At 42.1% G+C, this 26,065-nt stretch overlaps 1 protein-coding gene across 3 annotated transcripts in view; it reads left to right on the top strand.

Moving 5' to 3' along the window:
- CEMIP (cell migration inducing hyaluronidase 1) overlaps positions 1 to 26,065 on the top strand; it is a 219,980-nt gene that overhangs the window by 81,038 nt on the left and 112,877 nt on the right. For all 3 annotated transcript variants that reach the window (XM_068108654.2, XM_078773005.1, XM_078773006.1), the window contains exons 6-13: positions 8,708 to 8,887; positions 9,060 to 9,130; positions 11,540 to 11,650; positions 13,559 to 13,683; positions 16,659 to 16,809; positions 21,769 to 21,960; positions 24,066 to 24,235; positions 24,555 to 24,764. In XM_068108654.2, coding sequence (XP_067964755.2) covers positions 8,708 to 8,887; positions 9,060 to 9,130; positions 11,540 to 11,650; positions 13,559 to 13,683; positions 16,659 to 16,809; positions 21,769 to 21,960; positions 24,066 to 24,235; positions 24,555 to 24,764 — 1,210 coding nt within the window. The remainder of the gene's footprint in view (positions 1 to 8,707; positions 8,888 to 9,059; positions 9,131 to 11,539; positions 11,651 to 13,558; positions 13,684 to 16,658; positions 16,810 to 21,768; positions 21,961 to 24,065; positions 24,236 to 24,554; positions 24,765 to 26,065) is intronic.

A 26,065-nucleotide genomic window follows, 5' to 3' on the forward strand; every position in this document is an offset into this window, starting at 1 on the left:
TTCAAACAGAACCTCTGAGCTGCAGAGAAAAGCCTCCTTAATATATTCGCCATCCGTGAATGGCTTTACACGTTTCGCAATGCAATGACCAATGCGATAGTTTGCTTCAGTCGCATGGTTTTTAGCAGTAGGAAAGATTTTGAGGGTGTTGGCTTGCTTCCCATACCTGGACACGGCACGTTTGATGGATTCTGCCTTGTCTGCCTGATCTTTGAAAGTTTTCTCGTGCTTTGTCTCAAAATAGCGCTTAACACTCGATGTTCGACAAACAACATTTTCAGCACAGTACACGGTCCTTCTGAAAAACAAAACCCACTCTTCTGTCCATGAGGGCTGGAATGCCCGAACCTTTACTTCAGCTTTCTTAGCTAGCGGGGTTGCCATCATCTCCCGAACCTGAACCGCTTCACTACAATTCCTGTGGGAAATGTGAGCGGGAGGCCGTACCGTCAATCAAACGAAATAAGACAGGCCGAGCAACAGCCAATGGCTGTTCAAGAGGTGATTTGGCATGCAGCTGAGAGGGCACTGCTTTCGCCAGTGTGCCAATGACTACGCTGCCACGTGCCAGTGGTGGTACGCGTGCCTAAGGTTGCCGACCCCTGGTTTAGACGATCATCTCATTGTTAACAGCAAAGGTAATGTTTACAAGAACATCTCATTGTTAACAGCAAAGGTAATGTTTACAAGAACATCTCATTGTTAACAGCAAAGGTAATGTTTACAAGAACATCTCATTGTTAACAGCAAAGGTAATGTTTACAAGAACATCTCATTGTTAACAGCAAAGGTTATGTTTACAAGAAGATCTCATTGTTAGCAGCAAATGTAATGTTTACAAGAACATCTCATTGTTAATAGCAACGGTTATGTTTACAAGAACATCTCATTGTTAACAGCAAAGGTTATGTTTACAAGAACATCTCATTGTTAACAGCAAAGGTTATGTTTACAAGAAGATCTCATTGTTAGCAGCAAATGTAATGTTTACAAGAACATCTCATTGTTAATAGCAACGGTTATGTTTACAAGAACATCTCATTGTTAACAGCAAAGGTTATGTTTACAAGAACATCTCATTGTTAATAGCAACGGTTATGTTTACAAGAACATCTCATTGTTAATAGCAACGGTTATGTTTACAAGAACATCTCATTGTTAATAGCAAAGGTTATGTTTACAAGAAGATCTCATTGTTAATAGCAACGGTTATGTTTACAAGAACATCTCATTGTTAATAGCAAAGGTTATGTTTACAAGAACATCTCATTGTTAATAGCAAAGGTTATGTTTACAAGAACATCTCATTGTTAATAGCAACGGTTATGTTTACAAGAACATCTCATTGTTAATAGCAACGGTTATGTTTACAAGAACATCTCATTGTTAATAGCAAAGGTTATGTTTACAAGAAGATCTCATTGTTAACAGCAAAGGTTATGTTTACAAGAACATCTCATTGTTAATAGCAACGGTTATGTTTACAAGAAGATCTCATTGTTAACAGCAAAGGTAATGTTTACAAGAACATCTCATTGTTAACAGCAAAGGTTATGTTTACAAGAACATCTCATTGTTAATAGCAACGGTTATGTTTACAAGAAGATCTCATTGTTAACAGCAAAGGTAATGTTTACAAGAACATCTCATTGTTAACAGCAAAGGTTATGTTTACAAGAACATCTCATTGTTAACAGCAAAGGTTATGTTTACAAGAACATCTCATTGTTAATAGCAAAGGTTATGTTTACAAGAAGATCTCATTGTTAACAGCAAAGGTTATGTTTACAAGAAGATCTCATTGTTAACAGCAAATGTAATGTTTACAAGAACATCTCATTGTTAATAGCAACGGTTATGTTTACAAGAAGATCTCATTGTTAACAGCAAAGGTAATGTTTACAAGAACATCTCATTGTTAACAGCAAAGGTTATGTTTACAAGAACATCTCATTGTTAACAGCAAATGTAATGTTTACAAGAACATCTCATTGTTAATAGCAAAGGTTATGTTTACAAGAACATCTCATTGTTAATAGCAAAGGTTATGTTTACAAGAACATCTCATTGTTAATAGCAAAGGTTATGTTTACAAGAAGATCTCATTGTTAACAGCAAAGGTAATGTTTACAAGAACATCTCATTGTTAATAGCAACGGTTATGTTTACAAGAACATCTCATTGTTAATAGCAAAGGTTATGTTTACAAGAACATCTCATTGTTAACAGCAAATGTAATGTTTACAAGAACATCTCATTGTTAACAGCAAAGGTTATGTTTACAAGAACATCTCATTGTTAATAGCAAAGGTTATGTTTACAAGAACATCTCATTGTTAACAGCAAAGGTTATGTTTACAAGAACATCTCATTATTAACAGCAAAGGTTATGTTTACAAGAACATCTCATTGTTAATAGCAAAGGTTATGTTTACAAGAACATCTCATTGTTAACAGCAAATGTAATGTTTACAAGAACATCTCATTGTTAACAGCAATGGTTATGTTCAGACGATCATCTCACTGTTAACTTCCGTTAAGAGTTACTTCCGTCTCACTGTTAAACAGTGTTCATTCCGCTTCCGGTCCGGTCTGAAGAGGACGCAGGCGTCACATGCTCACCGCTTCTTCGACCGGGCCACTGTCTGTGGCTTGCTTTTTTGGTGGTCGTGTGGATTTTTTGGCCATTGAGTCTGCCCTCCACATAGTCCCGGCTCTGCTCCCTGCTTCGCCTACCCGGCTCCTTCGCCTGCGCGCTGTTTCCTCGGGCACGCTCTCGTGGGTTGTGTCCTTCGCAGCGGTGTGGCGGCGGTTTTCCCGCCGTGATCTTGATTTGTAGCGGCGACGGTTGATTGCCGCTACATTTCCCGCTTTGCCGTGATCAACCTTGGCCTCGTGATCGTCTCTTTGCTCCTGTCTGCCCTCTGCTTGGTCCCGACTCTGCTCCTGGCTTCACCTACCTGGCTCCTTCGTCTCCTTCGTTTCCTCGGGCCTGCTCCCGTGGGTCGGGACCATTGTTTCACCTCCTCAACCTTGGCCTCGTGCTCGTCTCTCCGCTCCTGCCTGGCATGGCTCTGCGGTACTCCGCCGCAAGGCTCCTTCTGCTCAATACCCGCTCCACCCCATCATGCATCTCTGCCATCAAATCAAATGGACTCCTCCGACGACCCAGCATGGCTCTGCGGTACTCCGCCGCAAGGCTCCTTCTGCTCAATACCCGCTCCACCCCATCATGCATCTCTGCCATCAAATCAAATGGACTCCTCCGACGACCCAGGTACATTCACCGTGGCTCCGGTCGTAAGTTTGTATATGTACAATCAGGTCACTCCATCCCCGTCCTCTGGTCGGCTCAGCGCACTCCCACTCATCGTCCCAGCGCACCTAGTCACGGCAACGCACAAAATCGCACCCCCTGCCTGCGAACCCTGGCTAAATCACCTGAATTCATCCCCGCTGTTCAAAACAACATCAAGCTCACCCTGTTCAACACCCGGTCCCTCAACAACAAATGCCTCATCCTCAACGACTACATCCTGGATAACAAACTGGACTTTCTCTGTCTCACCGAAACCTGGCAACAACCACTGGACTACTACACGCTCAACCTCACCACACCCAATGGATATTCCTACGTCAATAAACCACGCTTGGAGGGCCGAGGTGGTGGAATTGCCGTTATCCACCGTCAAGGCATCAGGACCAGCCTCATCCCCATCGCCTCATCCTCATCCTTTGAACACCTGGCTTTTAAACTCTCTGGTCGCACGCAGTCAGTCATGGCTGTCGTCTACCGCCCTCCCAAACCACACCCATTATTCCTGTCTGACCTCTCCTACTTTCTGACCCAGCTATGTTCCCTCTCCCCCTCAATCCTCCTCCTCGGTGATTTCAATATCCACATGGACTCCACTGACTCCACAATAACCACTGACTTCACTGATTTACTCACCTGCTTTAACCTCACTCAACATGTCAACTTTCCTACGCATATCCGTGGTCACATTTTGGACCTTGTCTGCTCCACTGGATTAATTTTGCACCATCTCTCTGGCTCTGACCTCACCCTCTCTGACCACTTAGCCATCACTATGACCATCAACATCCCCACCCCAACACCAAGACATTATCGCATTATCAACTTCCGTAAGCTAAACGCTCTTTCACCTACCTCATTCTCATCCACCCTCTCTGAAAAAATGTCCACTTCTCCCTTCATTGACCTCCACACCCCTTCCGACCTCACTGACTACTACAACCACTCTCTCTCCTCCTGCCTTGACCAGCTTGCGCCTGTAAAAACCAAAACAGTTTCTTTCACCCATTCTGCTCCCTGGTTTACCCCTGAACTCCGCCTGATGAAAACTCGTGCTCGCCAACTTGAAAGACTCCGCAATAAAACAGGTCTCACAGTTCACTCCCAAGCCTACAAGGACCACCTACAGCACTACAAAGATGCCCTCTCCCACGTCCGCTCCGCCTACTACTCTCAAATTATCCACTCTGGCTCCGGAAACCCAAAAGCACTCTTCTCGACAATAAACAAACTCCTCCGCCCCCTGGACACCACCACCCAGTCATTCACAGTAGACAACTGCATCTCCTTCCTTTCTTTCTTCCAACGCAAAATTGACAACATCTACAACAGCTTGACCACCGCCGCACCCGCTCCCCCCCCTTATCCTGCCTTCCCCTGTCTCAATTCTCCCCGGTCTCCCCTACTGACCTCTCTGAACTCCTCATAGGAATGAAAACTGCCACCTGCACTCTTGACCCCATCCCCTCCAGCTTTGTCAAGGCCTCCCTCCCTGCTCTCTCTCCACTTATCATTGCAACAATAAACTCCTCCCTGTCTACAGGCATCGTCCCACCATCCCTCAAAATTGCTGCTGTTACCCCCATTCTAAAAAAACCTGGTCTAAACCCTGACACCCTAAATAACTTCAGACCCATCTCCAACCTACCCTTTCTGTCAAAAGTTTTGGAACGCGCTGTAGCCGCTCAACTCAAACATCACCTCTCTGCCAATAACCTGTATGAAACATTCCAAGCCGGATTCCGCTCCAACCACAGTACTGAAACTGCTCTCCTCAAAATCACCAACGACCTTCTCCTCTCCTCTGACGCTGGCAACCTCAACATTCTCGTCCTCCTCGACCTCAGCGCTGCCTTTGACACAATCGATCACACCATCCTCCTCACCCGACTTGAATCCACCTTTAACGTTACTGGCACTGCCCTCTCTTGGATTAAATCATACCTCTCTGACAGACGCCAGTTCATCTCCATCAATAACTGCAAATCCCCCACTGCTCCCCTCCCCCAAGGTGTCCCCCAAGGTTCAGTTCTTGGCCCCCTCCTCTTCATCCTTTACCTGTCCCCCCTCGGTCACTTAATCCGCCGTCATGGTCTCCAATTCCACTGCTTCGCCGATGACATCCAACTTTTCATCTCCACCAAGTCTGTCTCCACTGACACCCACTCTATCCTGACAAACTGCATCTCTGAAATAAAATCCTGGCTTCAAATCAACTTCCTCAAACTTAACTGTGATAAATCTGAAATAATCATCATTGGCCCAAAAACGCTCACAAAATCCACCCATAACTTTGCCCTCAACATCGACGGTATCCCAGTATCCACCTCCCCTCTCATCCGGAATCTTGGCGTCATCTTTGACCAAACCCTCTCCTTCGACAAATACACTAAACAGATCACAAAGACAGCCTTCTTTCACCTGAAAAACATCGCCCGTCTCTGCTCATCCCTCTCCTCCACGGCTGCAGAAACCCTCATCCACGCCTTCATCACCTCCCGTCTGGACTACTGCAATACCCTCCTCTATGGTTCACCCTCAAAAATCACCAATAAACTCCAATACATTCAGAACTCCGCTGCCCGTCTTCTCACCCATTCCCGGACCCGTGACCACATCACCCCCGTCCTTTACAAGCTTCACTGGCTCCCCATCTCCCAGAGAATCCAGTACAAAATCCTCCTCTTGACCTACAAAGGCCTCCATAACCTAGCCCCATCCTACCTGGCTGACCTCCTCTCCAGACATACTCCCACCCGCAACCTCCGCTGTGCTGGTACCAACCTCCTGACCCCCCCCCCCCCATCTGGACCAAATTCAGATCCTGGGGGGACAGGGCCTTCTCCATCGCTGCTCCCACCCTCTGGAACTCACTACCTCACACCATCAGAGACTCCTCCTCACTCACCACATTCAAAACATCACTAAAGACCCACCTGTTCAGCACTGCATTCAACATTCAACCCACAGCATTTAACCCCTGACTATCACTTCTCCTTCTCCCTCCTTTTGCTTTAAATATTTCCCTATTGATTCTTGTCTTTTTGCAATTGTTGTTTTCATGTTTTCTTATGCATTATGTTTTGCACTCTGTCAAAGCGCCTTTGGGCTTCATGAAAAGGGCTATACAAAATAAATGAATTATTATTATTATTAACAGTAAAAGTAATGTTTACAAGAACATCTCATTGTTAACAGCAAATGTAATGTTTACAAGAACATCTCACTGTTAACAGCAAAGGTAATGTTTACAACAACATTTCATTGTTAACAGCAAATGTAATGTTTACAAGAACATCTCATTGTTAACAGCAAATGTAATGTTTACAAGAACATCTCACTGTTAACAGCAAAGGTAATGTTTACAACAACATTTCATTGTTAACAGCAAATGTAATGTTTACAAGAACATCTCATTGTTAACAGCAAAGGTAATGTTTACAAGAACATTTCATTGTTAACAGCAAAGGTAATGTTTACAAGAACATCTCATTGTTAACAGCAAAGGTAATGTTTACAAGAACATTTCATTGTTAACAGCAAAGGTAATGTTTACAAGAACATCTCATTGTTAACAGCAAAGGTAATGTTTACAAGAACATCTCATTGTTAACAGCAAAGGTAATGCTTACAAGAACATCTCATTGTTAACAGCAAAGGTAATGTTTACAAGAACATCTCATTGTTAACAGCAAATGTAATGTTTACAAGAACATCTCATTGTTAACAGCAAAGGTAATGTTTACAAGAACATCTCATTGTTAACAGCAAAGGTAATGCTTACAAGAACATCTCATTGTTAACAGGAAAGGTAATGCTTACAAGAACATCTCATTGTTAACAGCAAAGGTAATGTTTACAAGAACATCTCATTGTTAACAGCAAATGTAATGTTTAAAAGAACATCTCATTGTTAACAGCAAAGGTTATGTTTACAAGAACATCTCATTGTTAACAGCAAAGGTAATGTTTAAAAAAACATCTCATTGTTAACAGCAAAGGTAATGTTTACAAGAACATCTCATTGTTAACAGCAAAGGTAATGCTTACAAGAACATCTCATTGTTAACAGCAAAGGTAATGTTTACAAGAACATCTCATTGTTAACAGCAAATGTAATGTTTACAAGAACATCTCATTGTTAACAGCAAAGGTTATGTTTACAAGAACATCTCATTGTTAACAGCAAATGTAATGTTTCCAAGAACATCTCATTGTTAACAGCAAAGGTAATGTTTACAAGAACATTTCATTGTTAACAGCAAATGTAATGTTTACAAGAACATCTCATTGTTAACAGCAAAGGTAATGTTTACAAGAACATCTCATTGTTAACAGCAAATGTAATGTTTCCAAGAACATCTCATTGTTAACAGCAAAGGTTATGTTTACAAGAACATCTCATTGTTAACAGCAAAGGTAATGTTTACAAGAACATCTCATTGTTAACAGCAAATGTAATGTTTCCAAGAACATCTCATTGTTAACAGCAAAGGTAATGTTTACAAGAACATGTCATTGTTAACAGCAAAGGTAATGTTTACAAGAACATCTCATTGTTAACAGCAAATGTAATGTTTCCAAGAACATCTCATTGTTAACAGCAAAGGTAATGTTTACAAGAACATCTCATTGTTAACAGCAAATGTAATGTTTCCAAGAACATCTCATTGTTAACAGCAAAGGTAGTGTTTACAAGAACATTTCATTGTTAACAGCAAAGGTAATGTTTACAAGAACATCTCATTGTTAACAGCAAAGGTAATGTTTCCAAGAACATCTCATTGTTAACAGCAAAGGTTATGTTTACAAGAACATCTCATTGTTAACAGCAAAGGTAATGTTTACAAGAACATCTCATTGTTAACAGCAAATGTAATGTTTCCAAGAACATCTCATTGTTAACAGCAAAGGTTATGTTTACAAGAACATCTCATTGTTAACAGCAAAGGTTATGTTTACAAGAACATCTCATTGTTAACAGCAAATGTTATGTTTACAAGAACATCTCATTGTTAACAGCAAAGGTTATGTTTACAAGAACATCTCATTGTTAACAGCAAAGGTTATGTTTACAAGAACATCTCATTGTTAACAGCAAAGGTTATGTTTACAAGAACATCTCATTGTTAACAGCAAAGGTTATGTTTACAAGAACATCTCATTGTTAACAGCAATGGTTATTTTTAGACGATCATCTCACTGTTACCAGTAAAAGTTATGGTTTTTTTCATCTTTAATTTTTTAGACATAGGAGGCGATATTGTTACCGTCCTTTGTGTTTCAATATAAACTACCGGTTTTTATTTCAATAATCACAATAATAGAGGCAATTATACAAAACAGTGTTCGCCTAACTTCTCCATATCCACCATTATCCTTCCCTTCAAGGTTCGATACGTACCAGACATATTCCGAGTCAGTCCGAATGGCATCCCACCTTTCCAACCTGCCAGCTGGTAGTCTTGTTGCCATAGCAATAAATGATGAGGGATCTCGGAGCTTGGAGGAGGCAGGCCTCGTTGCGCTCACGCGGCTCGGTGCCACAGCCGTAAGGTCACTCGGATTCCGGTAACTAGAGCCGCTTCGTGCTTTGTTACTGCACACTTGCAGGATTTAACTATGGTAAACTCTGCTGCACCACACCAAGTTTCCGCATCCTCGAAGATTGATACATCCTCCGATGTATGCTCCTTCCTTTTTGTCTCACGCCCTTTATGTTCATCACATTCTTTGTGCACAGCCATGCTTGGGCCATGATTGCTACCGTTGGTGATGTTGGCTCTGCAGTTGAAGCCCATTCTTATTATCAAGGTAACATCATCAGCAAAGACGCGGACATTCATCTTTCAATAACCAGAATTTAATGAATGTTTTTTTTGGTGATTCTGTACCAACTCACAAACAGTCTTTTTTGTGGATTTTCTTCTTTCCTTGAGTACCTCAGCTTTGGCATTGGCTCTGCTTGTTGCAATGTGCATGGCTACAATACTGGGTGCACTTTTACATAGATTTTAAAAATTATTCTTCTTCTTTTTTTGTATACAGAATCGAGGATCGTGTAAGAGCTAAGACATTGAACATGAAAACATGCACAAACACATAGAACATACAATGAAGGGAGCGGGAGACAAGAGGGGGATGGAGATGGAAGCACACAAGTACAACAACAGTAGATAACAGGGACGTTGGTAGATCTGTGGAAGGGGGAGGGCTGGGGAGGAGGGAAGGGTACACGGTATAAAGCAAATGAACACTACTAGGAATTTCACGACTAGGAATTGAAATATGAAAATGATGAAATAAAATGCTCTCAATGAAAAAAAATGAACTGAATGAAAAGACACCTTTGGTTTTGTGTTGTAGCAAATAGTCTTGCGGACCTGCAAAAACCTGATTTTCACATTATATCATGCACTTAGATTTGCAATGGTTGAGTAAACAAGACAAAAATGGCATATTTTCGAAATAAAATGTTACATTGTCACAATTTTTATTTCATCGTCTTTAAATAAAAATATGCATTGATGATTAAAATTGTAATTAAATGGAATGTTTGATGTTAGTATGTCTCCTGGTGTTGCTTTTTTTTACATTTTCTAAAATTCCTTGAAATGTTCAATGTGTGGCAAAATAAGTGATTCGTGCGCTTGGTGTCCACCAAATTCACAATAATTGTGATGTCGGTTTCATTTTCAAATCACGAAGGACTCGTGAAATGAACTAGGTGTGTCGGTTAAGAAATACCTTTTTTTTTTCTTTTTGTATACTGAATCGAGGCTCGTGAAAGAGCTAAATAATAAGAAGAATGCCCCTGATGCTTATTCAATCGATCAATCAGAAAATTAATTTTTTTCGCGATAATCGTGTCGTATTTTTTGTCCGTGTCCGCCCCGTTATGCACGAATCGCATCCCAGCAAAAGTGAAAAGAAACCCGCATCACTCGAAACTTGATTATGTGTAACGCGGGTCCCATTTGTTGTGATATCAAAGCAGTCACTCGCTGGCAGACAACCACCCGTTTACGGATGACGTCACAACTTGTTTTTGTATCGGTGTCCTCCGGTGCTGCGTTATGCACGAAGCCAGCGTGCAAAGTGCACTCTTGTTTTCATTTTGGTGAAAACGAAGCATGTAGCAGGTCTGATGCTCCAAACTCAGACACTGCAATTCATACATAACAACATAATACAGCATACTTACTGTTTCCTGAAACTTTATTTTTCCACTCAGATGTAACACTTAGTGTATCCAGTATTGTAGCCATGCACATACTGTATGGTTTTCTACGTGCTCGGGCTCCCATTCGTGGGACATTAAATATTGCATCTTAGTGCACCCTCTGCATCCTCACCTATCCCTCATCCCTACCTGCATCCCTTGTTTGTCCATCTTTGTCGATTTCATGCCTCGGCCCTGCTACTGGTGTTTCCCCTCCCTCTGTTTTTGCTGCTTTCTTTTGTTATGTTGCGTCCTTATCTGTTCTGTGTTGTAGCTCTTCCACGAGCCTTGACTTTGAATACAAAAAGCCTAATTACCCTCGCCTGAGGAGAGGGTATTGCATTTGAGTCCGTCTGTTTGTTTGTCTGTTTGTTTGTTTGTTTGTCTGTCAGTTTGTTTGTCCGCACAGAATAAATATGATTTTCTCTGCAACCGTTGGTCCGATTGACAGGAAATTTTCACCAAAGGTGCAACTCCACCTGTTGAATTTTTTTAAATGATAATTATGACATCATAGGTCACATGGTGTGGGCACCATCTTGGAAAAACCAAAAAACTTTGCTCTATATCTCTGAAAGCCCTGCATAGAAAAAATTGAAACATGGCTCATTGTAAAGAACTATCCATGGGGAATAAAATATGTTAATGATGATGTCATAGGTGCCTCAGTTAAGACGTCATAATTCGACATGTACAAAACTTCACCGGATCAAGATGAAATTTCTTGAGCATCACCGAGGGATAAATTGGTTGAGAAAAAAAAGAAGATGATGTCATCGGTCACGTGGTTCGGCCGCCATATTTGTTTTAACCCAAAAGCCTTAAAAAGCACTGAAAACACGACCTGGCGAGGGTCTGCAATCTCTGATTGCTCTTTCTTGTTGTTAAGTTGCTTTCAAAACCTGAAGGAAGACGTGACGTAGGAGATTAGTTGCACGGATAATTTAGTTTGCAATAACTAATCTTGTTATGTCCTTTTTGCTTGAAATGTTCTTGTGTAGGGAAGCACATTCCAATCAATGCCAGCGTGTCACGTTTGGTGAGGATTCATCACTCGGGTTACTACACTGTGTCAACAGTTAGTGAGTGGAGACACACTGGGGCAGAGCAAGGTGAGTCAATCACTCCCCCACTGCACCCCGCAACCCCCACAATGCACCTATTTTTTCCCTCCCCACACTATCCTTCTTGCTATCAATAAACCTGGCTCCCATGATCTCCAAGACATGATAAATTAGATTTAAACAAAGTCTGAGTGAGTATGGCAAGGATGGCAACCACTTCAACTTGAATACGTCACATCTTCGCTATCTAATATACAGTCACGTGAAAAAGTAAGTACACCCCATGTAAAGTTTTGACTTTTTCAACATATTTCAACATACAGCTATTTGATCTTCATTTCAACAATATTGATAGATAAAGGTGATATAATATAACAAATATCATGAAACATTTACATTTTGTAGTCAATTGTATAATTTAAATAAACATAAATGCAAATTTTGCATGTGGAAAAAGTAAGTACACCCCTACATTTATCACCACTTCAAATACCTAAAATTAGAATCAGGTGCACCAGCTCAGGTGCAAATGATTAGAACATCATTAGAGAGGATCTTGGAGGAACCTGTCTTATTTAAACCTCAGACATTTAGTTTGGTTTGCTCTTTGTTGTTGAAGTGTGCGGCGTCACCATGCCTAGATCAAAAGAGCTCTCTGAGGCCTTCATAAAGAAGGTTATAGATGCCTACGAGTCTGGGAAGGGATTTAAGAAGATCTCCAAACAATTTGAAATCAATTATTCGACTGTCTGGAAGATCATCCACGAGTGGAGAAGATTCCAAACAACTGCCAACTTGTTCAGGCCAGGCCGCCCCAGCAAGTTCAGTCCGAGAGCAGACCGCAATGTGCTGAAAGAAGTCTCTAAGAACCCCCAGAATGTCATAACGGGACCTACAGGTATCTCTTGCCACTGTTGATGTCAAAGTGCACGAGTCTACCATTAGAAAGAGGCTGCACAAATTTGATCTACATGGGAGGTGTGCCAGGAGGAAACCTTTGCTGTCCAGAAAGAACATCAGGGCAAGACTAAAGTTTGCCAATGAACACCTCGGCAAAGACCAGCACTTCTGGAACAATGTGCTCTGGACAGATGAGTCAAAGGTAGAGCTATTTGGCCACAGTACCAGAAGACATGTTTGGCGAAAACCAAAGACAGCATTTGACCACAAGAACCTGATACCAACTGTAAAGCATGGTGGTGGAAATATTATGGTTTGGGGCAGCTTTGCTGCATCAGGGCCTGGGCAGCTCACCATCATAGAATCCACTATGAATTCTTCATTGTACCAAAGGGTGCTTGAGGATAATGTGAGGCCATCTGTCGGAAAGTTGAAGCTCAACCGATGGTGGACCTTGCAACATGACAATGACCCTAAACCTACCAGTAAATCCACCAAGGAATGGCTGAAAATAAAGAAATGGCGGGTTCTGGAATGGTCAAGTCAAAGCCCGGATCTAAATCCCATTGAGATGTTGTGGGGGGATTTGAAACGAGCTGTGCATGCAAGAAACCCTCAAACATCGCACAGCTGAAAGAATTCTGCATGGAGGAGTGGGCAAAAATTTCTTCCAGTCGATGTCAGAGACTGGTAGACAGTTATAAGAAACGCCTACTTGAGGTTGTTTCTACCAAAGGGGGCAAAACCACCTATTAGAGCCAAGGGTGTACTTACTTTTTCCACATGCGAAATTTGCATTTATGTTTATTTAAATTATACAATGGACTACAAAATGTAAATGTTTCATGATATTTGTTATATTATATCACCTTTATCTATCAATATTGTTGAAATGAAGATCAAATAGCTGTATGTTGAAATATGTTGAAAAAGTCAAAACTTTACATGGGGTGTACTTACTTTTCCATGTGAATATACATCTCAATGACATTCACAACACTACTTTCAATAGTAGACACAAAAAAGACATGGCTGTACTTCCCTCCTTGTTGCCAGGTGGAGACATGTGGACCAAATGGATCCCATGGACTCCTCCTCACTATGGAACACTTGCTCTTAAATTTCTGGAACTTCACCACCGGCGCCCTGGCCATGTCTGTCGCCAACCCTCTTCCGTGCAGGTCAGCCACCATGTTGTTACTTGTCTGTTGTTGAAGCTTTGTGTTAGGTCTCATGTCTGAAATAGTCGTTTCTCGATAAGGAACCCCACATTTGGGAAGGTATTGAGTAATTTTAGTTTCCAGCAATATACTATAAGGAAATGCATATGAAGGAAGAGGCCATTTGGCCTATCATGCCTGTGTCATATCCACACACCATTAAAATACTGTAAAATTACTTATCTTCTAATGTACTAACACCATTGCTAGTATTAACATCCATATCTCTTTTTACTTAACTTTTATATCACATTCAAGTCATTGGCAGGGAATTTCGCCACGGTACCATCACACAAATAGGCTCCATTTTTTGGAGTTACTGTTGGGATATTTTGCATCAGAGATGTAGTGCCTGCTGCTGGCATGATGTTAGAACTGCAGTTTCAGTTCAATTCAACCGTATCACAGATCAAACACAGACTAGACAGCTCAGTGGTGCTATCAACAGAGTTATACATTCACCACTTCCTCTGGTGAAACAACAGCATATGCGATCTCAAAATCACTAGCGAAGGTGTGTCATGGACGAGCAGAAATAATTAATAAATAAAAAAATAACCACATTTAGAGGCCATTTTTCCCCGCAAAGCGGGGGTTGGCCTTTTTCGGGAACCGTGGTTGTTGTTGTTTTTTTGGTCCCCTTTTTGAAGCAATGTTTTACGGCCGGATGCCCTTCCTGACGCCAACCCTTTTTGCCGCCTTTAACGACAAACAGGGAATTACCAGTGAACTGGTACTCAATTAGCCGACCTCGGAAGGTATGACAGGCTGAGTCAACCCCCCTGGCGTTAATTCAGCGATCGACCGGGATTCGAACCCAGGATCCTAGGATCCTAAGCCGGCACCCTAGCCGCTAGCCCAACACCGCTAGCCCAACAACGAGCAGAATTAATTGTTCGATCAATAAAGGAAACACAAAGAGTACTGTAGTAGTAAATGGTCATATACTTGAGTGGAAGGGTAATAACCAGTGCAGCACCACAGCAGTATCTTGGTGAAGAATCACTTAAAAATCATCGTCTCCAGATCCGGATCCGGATCTTCACCAAAATCGAATCATTTTGTCCTTGTCACACACACAACCTGTCCACCAAGTTTCGTCCAAATCCGTCCATCACTTTATGAGATATCCTGCTCACAGACGTACAGAAGGACAGACGGGGGGGGGGGGGGGGGGGGGGGGGGGTGAAAACATAACCTCCGCCACCTACAGTGGCAGAAATATTAAACTTTCAGCAAACAATATTTCAGTATTTTATTGCAATTCTGCCATTGGTTATTTTGTGAAAAGTAAATACGTCAAAAAATTGATGTCAATGTTACGTCTTTTGAATTATCCGCTCATCTGCATTCATTTTGCCCCCTTTCTTTTTCTGTTAATCATGCCACTGTTTTCGTGAATCCAACTTTTCTTGTCCGTCTCGAATATGGTACATGATGATCATATTTACCAATGGTCCTTTTTAGCTCACCTGGAACATAGTTCCGGGGAGCTTATGGCACGGCGCATCGTCCGTCCGCAAACACTTGCAACTTCTTCTCCGAAACTGCTCATGCGATTGATACTACATACGCTGTTTCGATGATAATTGACCATAACTTTCATCACCAGTGATGTACCAAAGTTTGTTCACGGCATACAGAAAATCAAGGTCTGAGGGATCTACGTGAGTGAAAGTGGGCCCAGGTTTGACCCCCCAAAATAGGAATTTGCTTTTTCTCTGAAACTACACACACAATTTTGATGAAACTTGACCACAACTTTCATCACACGTGATGTACCAAAGTTTGTGCACGATATTACGAAAATCATGGTATAAGGGAATCTATGGGGGGGGGGGGGGGGGGGAGGGAAGTGGGCCCAGGTTTGACCCCCCCGAAATAGGTTTTTGCCTTCTCTGAAACTATGCACATGGTTTCGATGAGACATAAACACAACATTCATGGTCCATCGTATACTAAGGTTTGCTCACGGCATGAAAAAACTTGGGCCCTAAGGGGGTATCTGGGGATTCAGGGGGGTGGTTGCCCCCCAAAATAGGTATTTGCTCTCTTCTTGGAAACTACACCCACAATTTCAATGAAAACGTAACCACAACCTTCATCCGCCATGATTTGCCAAAGTATGTTCACAGCATTAGAAAAATCTGGGTCTGAGGGCATATACAAGGGAGTGGGAGGGGGGTTTGTCCCCCAAAATAGGTATTTTTTTGCTTGTTTGTTTCGAATCCTATGATTATGTTAGTATGATTGTACATGCTGCCCTGTCTTCTAGCAACCATTGAAATTGGTTTAAAATACCTTTCGTCGGTGTAGTATCCTGCTTTATTCTACCAGGTGAGCGCCCAGGGTATTGCCCCCATTTTGACTTTTTTTAATGCCGTTTGTATATGCTGCCGTTCCACCAACCCACTCACTATTCATATCCAAAACATGCAGCACAGCTTTATCAGCTCCTTCATGACCCATGATTGTTGTTGACGATATTCAGAAGGAGCTGCACAGTTTTGATGAGAACATTTATACCTTGTTAATAATGTCTGTCATCGCATGTCATTAGAAATTATAATCTTCAATTCATCAAAGTTCTGATCGTTGAACCAAACTCTTGAATGCAAGCTCCTGCCCTTTCAATATTAAATAGAGGAAAATTATAAACAGCTCATCAAGTCAGGCAGTATAGGTGCAGTGTGGCCCATCGTGGTATTTGCATGTGGGTTGGTCAAACCTGTTTCTCTTTGCACCTCATTCAGTGTAGAATCGATTATTCATAACTTGCATTGGTAAATGATGCATTGTTAAATTGGATAAAATTGCCACAACCAGTACATTCTGAAAGCAATAAGTATCTGAATGCATCACTTATGTTGTCGGATACATGATTTGCTGACCTGTGCACATGGAGTGAGCGTTGTACAATTCTTTATGCTATGCAGGTTCGTCCACAGGCTGGGTGGCAATTTGATGTCCGTGGGGAGATACTGTACAAGAAAGGACGTCCATTTGGTGTATCGTGCTACCAGCTCCAATCTGCCAGCCAACTTGGCTGTCCTCCGGTCTACCTTCGCTTCCTCTGTCCTTCCACAGGTTGGCTGATATATATAAATAGAAGCACACGCAAGAAAACTAAGTTTGGCCCATCAGAGCCATGTCGTAGTCTTGGCATACTACTTCTGGATCCAGCAGGTCACCTTGCATGGGCAAAGAAGAGTAGCCTCGCGAAGCACCAGTAAAATTATACGTAATTGTGCAAATGCCTTTCTATGTACAAGGAAGGGGATAAGGGTTAATTGTAAATATATATATATTTTAGAAAAGAAGGAAGAAGAATTGGGAAGAGACAAGGTGGGGGAGGGAGTTTACTTGGAAGGGGGAGGAAAAAAAAAAAACCCACCTTTAGAGGCCATTTTTCCCCGCATAGCAGGGGTTGGCCTTTTTCTGGCACCGTGGTCCCCTGTTTGAAGCAATGTGTTATGGCCGGATGCCCTTCCTGCCGCCAACCCTATTAGTCACCATTTGCGACACACAGGGCATTACCAGTGAACTGATACTCAATTTGCCGACCTCGGAAAGATGACAGGCTGCGTCAACCCCCCTGACATTAATTCAACGATCAAGCAGGATTCGAACCCAGGATCCCAGGATCCAAGGATCCCAAGCCGGCCCCCTAACCGCTAAGCGCACACCAGGCTTACTCTTGGAAGGGGGAGCGAGGGAGGGTAAAGGGAAGATGTTGGAAGGAGGTAAAGGGGAACGGAAAAGATCAAAAGAAATGATGTGAAAAGAAAAGAGGAAGCTCAGGAGAGCCAGGAAAAACTATCTCTCTACTCTCAAGACTGAACTCACAAACTTGTCTCCCTCCTCATCTGGTCAAATCTGTTTCTGGTGTTTGTTCCCCCTCCATCCCTCCCTTACCTCAAATGGCTACACAGTTGACACTGCACGTGAAAAAGCCGAATGCCTCAACTCTGTGTTTGCCACTAAATCTTGTGTCCCAAACCCATCTCTCTCTGAACCCACCTTACCCAGTCGAACCCAGCTGCTCCTGGACTCTATGTCCTTCTCTCCTCACAAGGTGGGGAAGTTTGTCAAACCTCGACTCTGATTCTGCAACTGGACCAGACGGCATCAGCCCACGGGTCCTAAAATCCAGCTCTGCCGTTATATCTCACACTCTCCAAATTCTCTTCACCCTCTCTTTTGCTCAAGGTCATCTGCCATCTGCTTGGAAATCAGCCAAGATTACAGCTTTACACAAAAAAGGGCTAAAACAGATCCTTGCAACTACAGACCAATCAGCCTGCTCCCAATAATCAGCAAGGTCATGGAATCCATCATTGCTTCTGACATCAAATCCTTCCTCTTCTCCAATGGCTTGATCTCTGATAATCAATTTGGATTCAGACCAGGTCATTCGACTCTGGACATGCTGCTTCTGCTGTCTCAACAATGGATGGAGGTCCTCAGTGCCAAACAGGAAATCAGAGCTGTCTTCCTTGACATATCACGTGCCTTCGATATGGTCGAGCACCCCGCGGATACCTCGTATGGTATCCATGGAAACCTCCACGCATGGCTTGCATACTTCCTCTCTAGTCGTAGTTAATGTGGGGCCCTGAATGGGTTTCTCTCATCTCCTCTTCCTGTTCAGGCTGGAGTTCCCCAAGGCAGTGTTCTGGGCCCTGTGCTTTTTCTGGTCTTCATCAATGATCTCTCCGACTCGCTGGAAAATCCTCTCTATCTCTTTGCTGATGACTGTACTCTCTGCCGATCCATATCTCAACCCTCAGATCAGCAGGCAGCAGCCTCTTCACTCTCTGCAGATCTGGACAATATCCCAAACTGGTCAAACAAGTGGAACATGTCTTTCAATCCTGACAAATCTCACACTCTCACTTTCTCTCTCCAAAAAGACCGACTGCACAACAATCCCATCTACTTTCTGAACAAGCCTCTTGAAGAAGTTCTGTCACTCAAGCTTTTGGGTCTCACTATCTGCCATGATCTTTCCTGGGAAAGCCACATTTCCAAGCTGGCCTCCAAAGCCAGTCGCCGACTGGGCATCCTCCATCATGCGAAGTCCTTTCTGGGCACTTCTGAGCTCCTCGCCACATACAAAGCTTTCATCCGCAGCTCAATGGAATACTGCTCTCCCCTCTAGGCTGGTGCTCCTTCTTCACACCTAGCTCGGCTTCACGCGGTTGAAACCAAAGCTTTCAGAATCATTGGAATTTCCCGCGATGAAGCTGATTCTGAGGGCCTTTCCCTTTCTCACCGCAGGCAGGTAGGTGGTCTTTCTGTCTTCTACCGACTCCTCTTCGGCCTTACTCCCCCTGCTCTGTCTGTGCTCTGTCCCCCAAATATTCCTGCAGGATGCACAAGATCTGCCAGCAACCCTATTTTGGGGAAACTGCCGAAATGAAGACTCTCTGCTCACCTTCACTCCTTCATGCCTCTTTTCTCCCACCTCTGGAACAAACTCCCACACTCTGGAACAAACTCCGCTGTTGGGACATCCCACGAAGCAATGTTTACCGTCTGTTGGTATAACCCGCGAAACATTGTTTACCTGTGAACGGCGGCAGAATATCACGTGAAGCTATTCAGTGTGAATGACGGGATATCCCGCAGAAGCCATGAAAACGCGAAACACACGGCAGCGAACACAGGAGCAGGTCATGCTCCTGGCTTGTAGAAGAAGTTCTTTTGCGTACGTCCAGCTGCTTTTTGCATGGCCAGTGAAAGACGGGTTCTATAAATGTGTGAAGCTAGCTGCTTGTGAATTTTTTTTTGCGTCCCTCAAAAACCACGAATTCGCATAACATGGCCGCGAATAGGAGGAAAAATAACCGTGATTTTGCGGCACACAGCCGCGAAAAGAAATTACCCCGTGAATTTGTGGGACATTTTTCCGCGAATAGAGAAATAGGTCACATTTTATCAACTGCGAATACGTGGATTCCGCGAATAGTGGGTTCCGACTGTATATGCATAAATACATATATACAGTTGTGGGCAAAAATATTGGCACCCTTGCACTTTTTTCAAATAACTCACAATTTTCTCTAAACATAAGTTGAAATTGACAAAAGTATTTGGTCTCCACAATTCTTTTCTTTCACTGTTAATATTACAGAACCTTTGTTTTTGATTCAGACCTTAATATATCTTTTTAAATCAGAAAATAAAAAGAAATGGCATTGACAAGATTATTGACACCCTCGACTTAATATTTGGTAGCACAGCCTTTGGTAAAAAATAAATGCAGTCAAGCACTTCCTACAGCCATGAATGAGCTTCCTCTCGCCATGAATGAGCTTCCTACACCTCTCTACTGGCAGTTTGTCCCACTCTTCTTGTGCAAACTGCTCCAGTTATCCCAGATTTGAAGGGTGCCTTCTCCCAACTGCTGTTTTCAGATCTCCCCACAGGTGTTCAATGGGATTTAGATCTGCACTCTTTGCTGGACACTTCAGAACAGTCCAGTGTTTTGTCTTGAACCATTCCTGGGTGCTTTTTCAAGTGTGTTTGGGGTCATTGTCCTGCTGCAAGACCCATGACCTTCAACGGAGACCCAGCTTTCTGACACTAGGTTGAACATTACGCTCCGAAATGCCTTGGTAATCTCCTGATTTCATGATGCCATGCACATATTCAAGGCACCTTGTGCCAGAGGCAGCACAGCAACCCCAAAACATCACTGAACCTCCTCAATGTTTGACTGTAGAGAAGGTGTTCTTTTCTCTGAAGGCTTCATTTTGTTTTCTGTAAACATAGAGAGGATGTGCTTTACCAAAAAGCTCTAATTTGGTCTCATCTGTCCACAGGACATTCTCCCAGAAGGATTTTGGCTTGTTCAGGTGTGCTTTGGCAAACTCCGGTCAGGCTTTTTCAGCAGTGGGGTCCTCCTGTGTCTCCTACCTTAGAACCACCTTTTATTGAGTTGGCGACGTATGGTGCGAGTTGAAACTGTCGTACCTTGTGTCTGAAGGTCAGATTGAATCTGTTTGGCAGTTGATCAAGGTGCATTCTCCACCATTCTAACAATCATTCGCTGCAATTTTCGATCAAGTTTTCTCTTGTGGCCACGTCCAGGGAGGTTGGCTACAGTGCCATGGGCTTTAAACTTCCTGATAACATTGTGTATGGTGGACACAGGAACATCAATGTCTCTGCAGATGGAATTGTAGCCTTCAGATTGTCCATGCTTGGCTGCAATCCTGTGTCTGACCTCCTCAGACAATTCTCTGGTTTTCTTTCTTTTTTCCATGCTCATTGGAAACCTAACACAGTGTGTGACACTGTGTCACACACAGTGACATAAAACAGCAGAAGGACTCCTTTTCTCTCTTCAAAGTAGTTGAGTTCGTGATTTTTATATTGCAGGCACCTGAAACTCACCACAAATAAGTTCGTTTCCAAAGTAAAGAGAATTACCTCTTTGAATTCTAATTCTCTCCAACAACTTCTAAAAGGTGCCAATAATATTGTCTGGGCCATTTTAGGATTTCTGTGTGGAATAAGCTAAGATTTCGTAATTTTTTCACCTTTTTTTGTTTTGTTCCACTGCAAACCAAATAAATACATATGTGGATGCCAAAATATTTTTATTTCAACAATTTTCTGGAAGAAATGGTGCATTATTTGAAAAAAGTGCAAGGGTGCCAATATTTTTGGCCACGACTGTATTTATGTATATATATTTATGTATGTATATATACATATATACACACACAATGGGATGTAGCTCTTGAGTGTAAACTGAGTAAAAATCGGAAGTTTAGTAAATATAATGTGCAATCTAAGGATGTTGTGGAAAAATGTTTGCTTCATAACCTGATAAGTTATGCTTTTTGGTGGTTGATGTACCATAATCGTGATAGGAAAAATGGCTGAAAATCCTCGTATAACCTTCATAATTAGTATGTTATCCTGGAAATTAGAAGAAAACGTTAAGTTCTAGCTTTAAATATTTTCAGAAAATTTAATTCTTAAAGCTCTGTTTATGTCACCACCTCTTGCCTCACCAACTCCACCTTGGAGCAGTCCGACCAAGCATGCAAGTTGAAGTTTTAGCAGTTACAGAAGATACCATTGTCGAGGTAGCAGATGACGTCACTTCCTGGAAATCAGGTGACATCATTGTGGTTGCAAGCACTGATTTCTCGATGAAACAGGCGGAGGAGTTCACATTGCTGCCTTGCCGAGCCTGTAGTCCTTACCAGCTCAAGATTCAAGGTTTGTTGTTAAAACTTCGATGTTCTTCTTTATCTGTGCGGACTCGCTATCCCAGTTACACATTATGATGGATTTTATTATGTTGAAGGAAATGCAATTATGAATTATAGCTGAAACGTCAAATTTGAAAAGTTACATAAAAATTCTGTTAGTCACGTGAAAAAGTAAGAAAGTTTTGACTTGTAAAGTTTTGACTTTTTCAACATATTTCAACATTCAGCTATTTGATCTTCATTTCAACAATATTGATAGATAAAGGTGATATAATATAACAAATATCATGAAACATTTACATTTTGTAGTCCATTGTATAATTTAAATAAACATCAATGCAAATTTCACATGTGGAAAAAGTAAGCACACCCTTGGCTCGAGTAGGTGGTATTGCCCCCTTTGGCAGAAACAACCTCAAGGAGGCGTTTCATATAACTGTCTACCAGTCTCTGCCATCGACTGGGAGAAATTTTTGCCCAGTCCTCCATGCAGAATTCTTTCAGCTGTGCGATGTTTGAGGGGTTTCTTGCATGCACAGCTCATTTCAAATCCCCCCACAACATCTCGATGGGATTTAGATCCGGGCTTTGACTTGGCCATTCCAGAACCCTCCATTTCTTTCTTTTCAGCCATTCCTTAGTGGATTTACTGGTATGTTCAGGGTATTGTCATTGTCATGTTGCAAGGTCCACCTTCGGTTGAGCTTCAACTTTCCGACAGAAGGCCTCACATTATCCTCAAGCACCCTCTGGTACAATGAAGAATTCATAGTGGATTCTATGATGGTGAGCTGCCCAGGCCCTGATGCAGCAAAGCTGCCCAGGCCCTGATGCAGCAAAGCTGCCCCAAACCATAATATTTCCACCACCATGCTTTACAGTTGGTATCAGGTTCTTGTGGTCAAATGCTGTCTTTGGTTTTCGCCAAACATGTCTTCTGGTGCTGTGGCCAAATAGCTCTACCTTTGACTCATCTGTCCAGAGCACATTGTTCCAGAAGTGCTGGTCTTTGCCGAGGTGTTCATTGGCAAACTTTAGTCTTGCCCTGATGTTCTTTCTGGACAGCAAAGGTTTCCTCCTGGCACACCTCCCATGTAGATCAAATTTGTGCAGCCTCTTTCTCATGGTAGACTCGTGCACTTTGACATCAACAGTGGCAAGAGCTACCTGTAGGTCCTGTGATGACATTCTGGGGTTCTTAGAGACTTCTTTCAGCATCTTGCGGTCTGCTCTCGGGCTGAACTTGCTGGGGCGGCCTAGCCTGAACAAGTTGGCAGTTGTTTGGAATCTTCTCCACTCGTAGATGATCTTCCGGACAGTCGAATGGTCGAATGATCCCTTCCCAGACTCGTAGGCATCTATAACCTTCTTTCTGAAGGCCTCAGAGAGCTCTTTTGATCTAGGCATGGTGACGCCGCAAACTTCAACAACAAAGAGCAAACCAAACTGAATGTCTGAGGTTTAAATAAGACAGGTTCCTCCAAGATCCTCTCTAACGATCTTCTAATCATTTGCACCTGAGCTGGTGCACCTGATTCTAATTTTAGGTATTTGAAGTAGTGATAAGTGTCGGGGTGTACTTACTCTTTCCACATGCGAAATTTGCATTTATGTTTATTTAAATTATACAATGGACTACAAAATGTAAATGTTTCATGATATTTGTTATATTATATCACCTTTATCTATCAATATTGTTGAAATGAAGATCAAATAGCTGAATGTTGAAATATGTTTAAAAAGTTTACATGGGGTGTACATACTTTTTCACGTGACTGTTTGTTTTATAGGGTTGATTTTTAGGCTTTTTAGCAAGTAGAATTATAGTGTCCATCGATAGTTGCCCCAGGGGCAGTGAGTGTCAATGAAAATGTTAGGCCTCACATCACGTGTAGACCGGATGAAGCAAACAGAATACCCACTCCAACTAAGAAGGTCATTAATGAGTCATCGGAATTTTTTTCCTCGTCTGCCCCAGACTTTGATCTGCAACTGGGACTTGTGGGACTGTCACCCCTCCTCACTCTTAGATATCAAATTGTAAGATAGTTGTTTTGTTAATGTTTTTTTAACATCCCACATGTCACTTCCTTTGCTGGCCTCTAAATCCAGGCATTCCTAGATTCTTACATATGGGTGAGAAGACAGATGGAGTGGATATGAGGGCAGAGGTTGGCCTCCTGACACGAAACATCCTCATCACCGCAGACATGGAGACTAGCTGTTATGGGAACAACTCGTGCGAGTTCTTCTCTGAAGACACTTTTGGAGGCCACATAAGGGTTGGTGCCAAACGGGCAAATAACAAGGATGATTGGTTGTGTGATTACACTATTATACAATATGTTGCTTTTATTGTGGCTTTCCAGGTGATTTTAGTATTTGTGTAGCCACCAGGTGGGTACACACTGGCTGCAAATGGTTGTTTTGCACTTGAGATCTGGTGCTAAAAGTTTGGATTTTACAGCTACAACTGGACACTAGCCTGAAATAATTTGGCTGTGAGGTAGGACCTCATCTAGCATTGTTGTTGCTGTTGATTCATGTTTTCAAATTATATTGTTGTACACTCATTTCCAATGTGTGCATTCCATTGTGCAGGTAGAGCAAGGATTTCGGTCTATGCACCTTGAAGGGGCAGAATTACGGTACTTAGGGCAGCAGCTGATTGGCCATTATCCAGTGCACTTCCACCTTGTTGGAGATGTGGATGATCAAGGAGGATACTCACCACCAACCTATATACGTTCACTGTCTATACATCACTCGTTCTCACGCTGTGTGACGCTGCATGGCACCAACGGCTTACTGGTAAGTTCAACCAACGAACACAAGTAGAGGAGTTTGTGGACAGTATTGTCCTCTATGTCCCATTATTGTCTTTTTTTTCCTCATATTTGTGTCTTCCAGAGAAAATATAATTACAATTGTAACATCCGATAAAATAAATCATTTTCTTCACCAAATTTTCCAAGCATTGAATCTACTTTTACAACGCGACATATATTGTTCGACATTAGTTGAGATAAATTTGTACGGAAGTGAATGAAGAAATCTTCCTCCACCATTGTGCTTGTGTGTGATGACATGTATTCCCAGTTGAAACCAAAAAAGGAGGTAAACATTAATCTGGGTTCATCATGGTGTTTTCAGCTGTTTAAATAAATAATCTAGCAAGTTCTCAGGCTGAGTTGCCATATTTGCCCGGATATAAGAAGACCTCACTTTGGGGTAGGGTGCCAACATTTTTTTTGCATGGCTCCGTATAAAACACGACTATTTACTACATTAAACATTCAATCTTCTGCATTAAAAAAAAAAAAAAAAAAAAAAAATTTTTAGAATGATTAAAATGATTAATAAAATGATTAAAAAAAAAAAAAAATAGACCAAAAAAATATGTTTAACTATGCAGAAGATTCAATCTTCTGCATAGTTAAACATATTTTTTTTCTTTCAAGAATTTGGGGAAGAAAGTATGGTAAATGCAGTTTCCTGCAAAAGTATTCACCCCCGTCCAAAGTTTTCACATTTTGATGCCGCTTGAGCTTGTTTCATGATGCTTTCAAATCAAACTTAATAGATGGAGTCATCACAAACTACTCCAAAGTGATAAAGCAAAAAAATGCAGATAAAATGTGAATAAGTTCGATGAACAGAGAAAACCAGATGATTCTCAGTTTAAATCAAACCGTTTACCTAATTAACCCTAAATCACTTCAGGGGTAAATTATTTGTTTGAAAGGTTAGAAAATGAGTGTAATAGGTTTCAACTGTATGAAATCAGTGGTTTAACTTAAAAATTAATCTTCCTCACTTATCTGAGGAGTTTTAAGGTGCAACTCACTTGGTCATCCAACAATGCAAAAATGAAGACCAAGGAGCTCTCCAAGGAAGTCAGACTGTGGTGTGGTGGTGGAGAAGTAGTGAAGTACCATTCAGGAGAGGGTGTAGTTTTTAATACAAGGTCGAGGCTCGTGGAAGAGCTCGGACACAGAACAGATCAGAACACAACATAACAAAGGGAACTGCGGGAGAAAGGGGAAACATCAACAGCGGGGCAGAGGGAGTTGATGGAGACAGACAACCAGGGGATGCAGGTAATGATGAGT

Source organism: Myxine glutinosa, chromosome 2 (assembly GCF_964187855.1).
Source record: "Myxine glutinosa chromosome 2, kmMyxGlut1.1, whole genome shotgun sequence".
Taxonomy (NCBI): Eukaryota; Metazoa; Chordata; class Myxini; order Myxiniformes; family Myxinidae; genus Myxine; species Myxine glutinosa.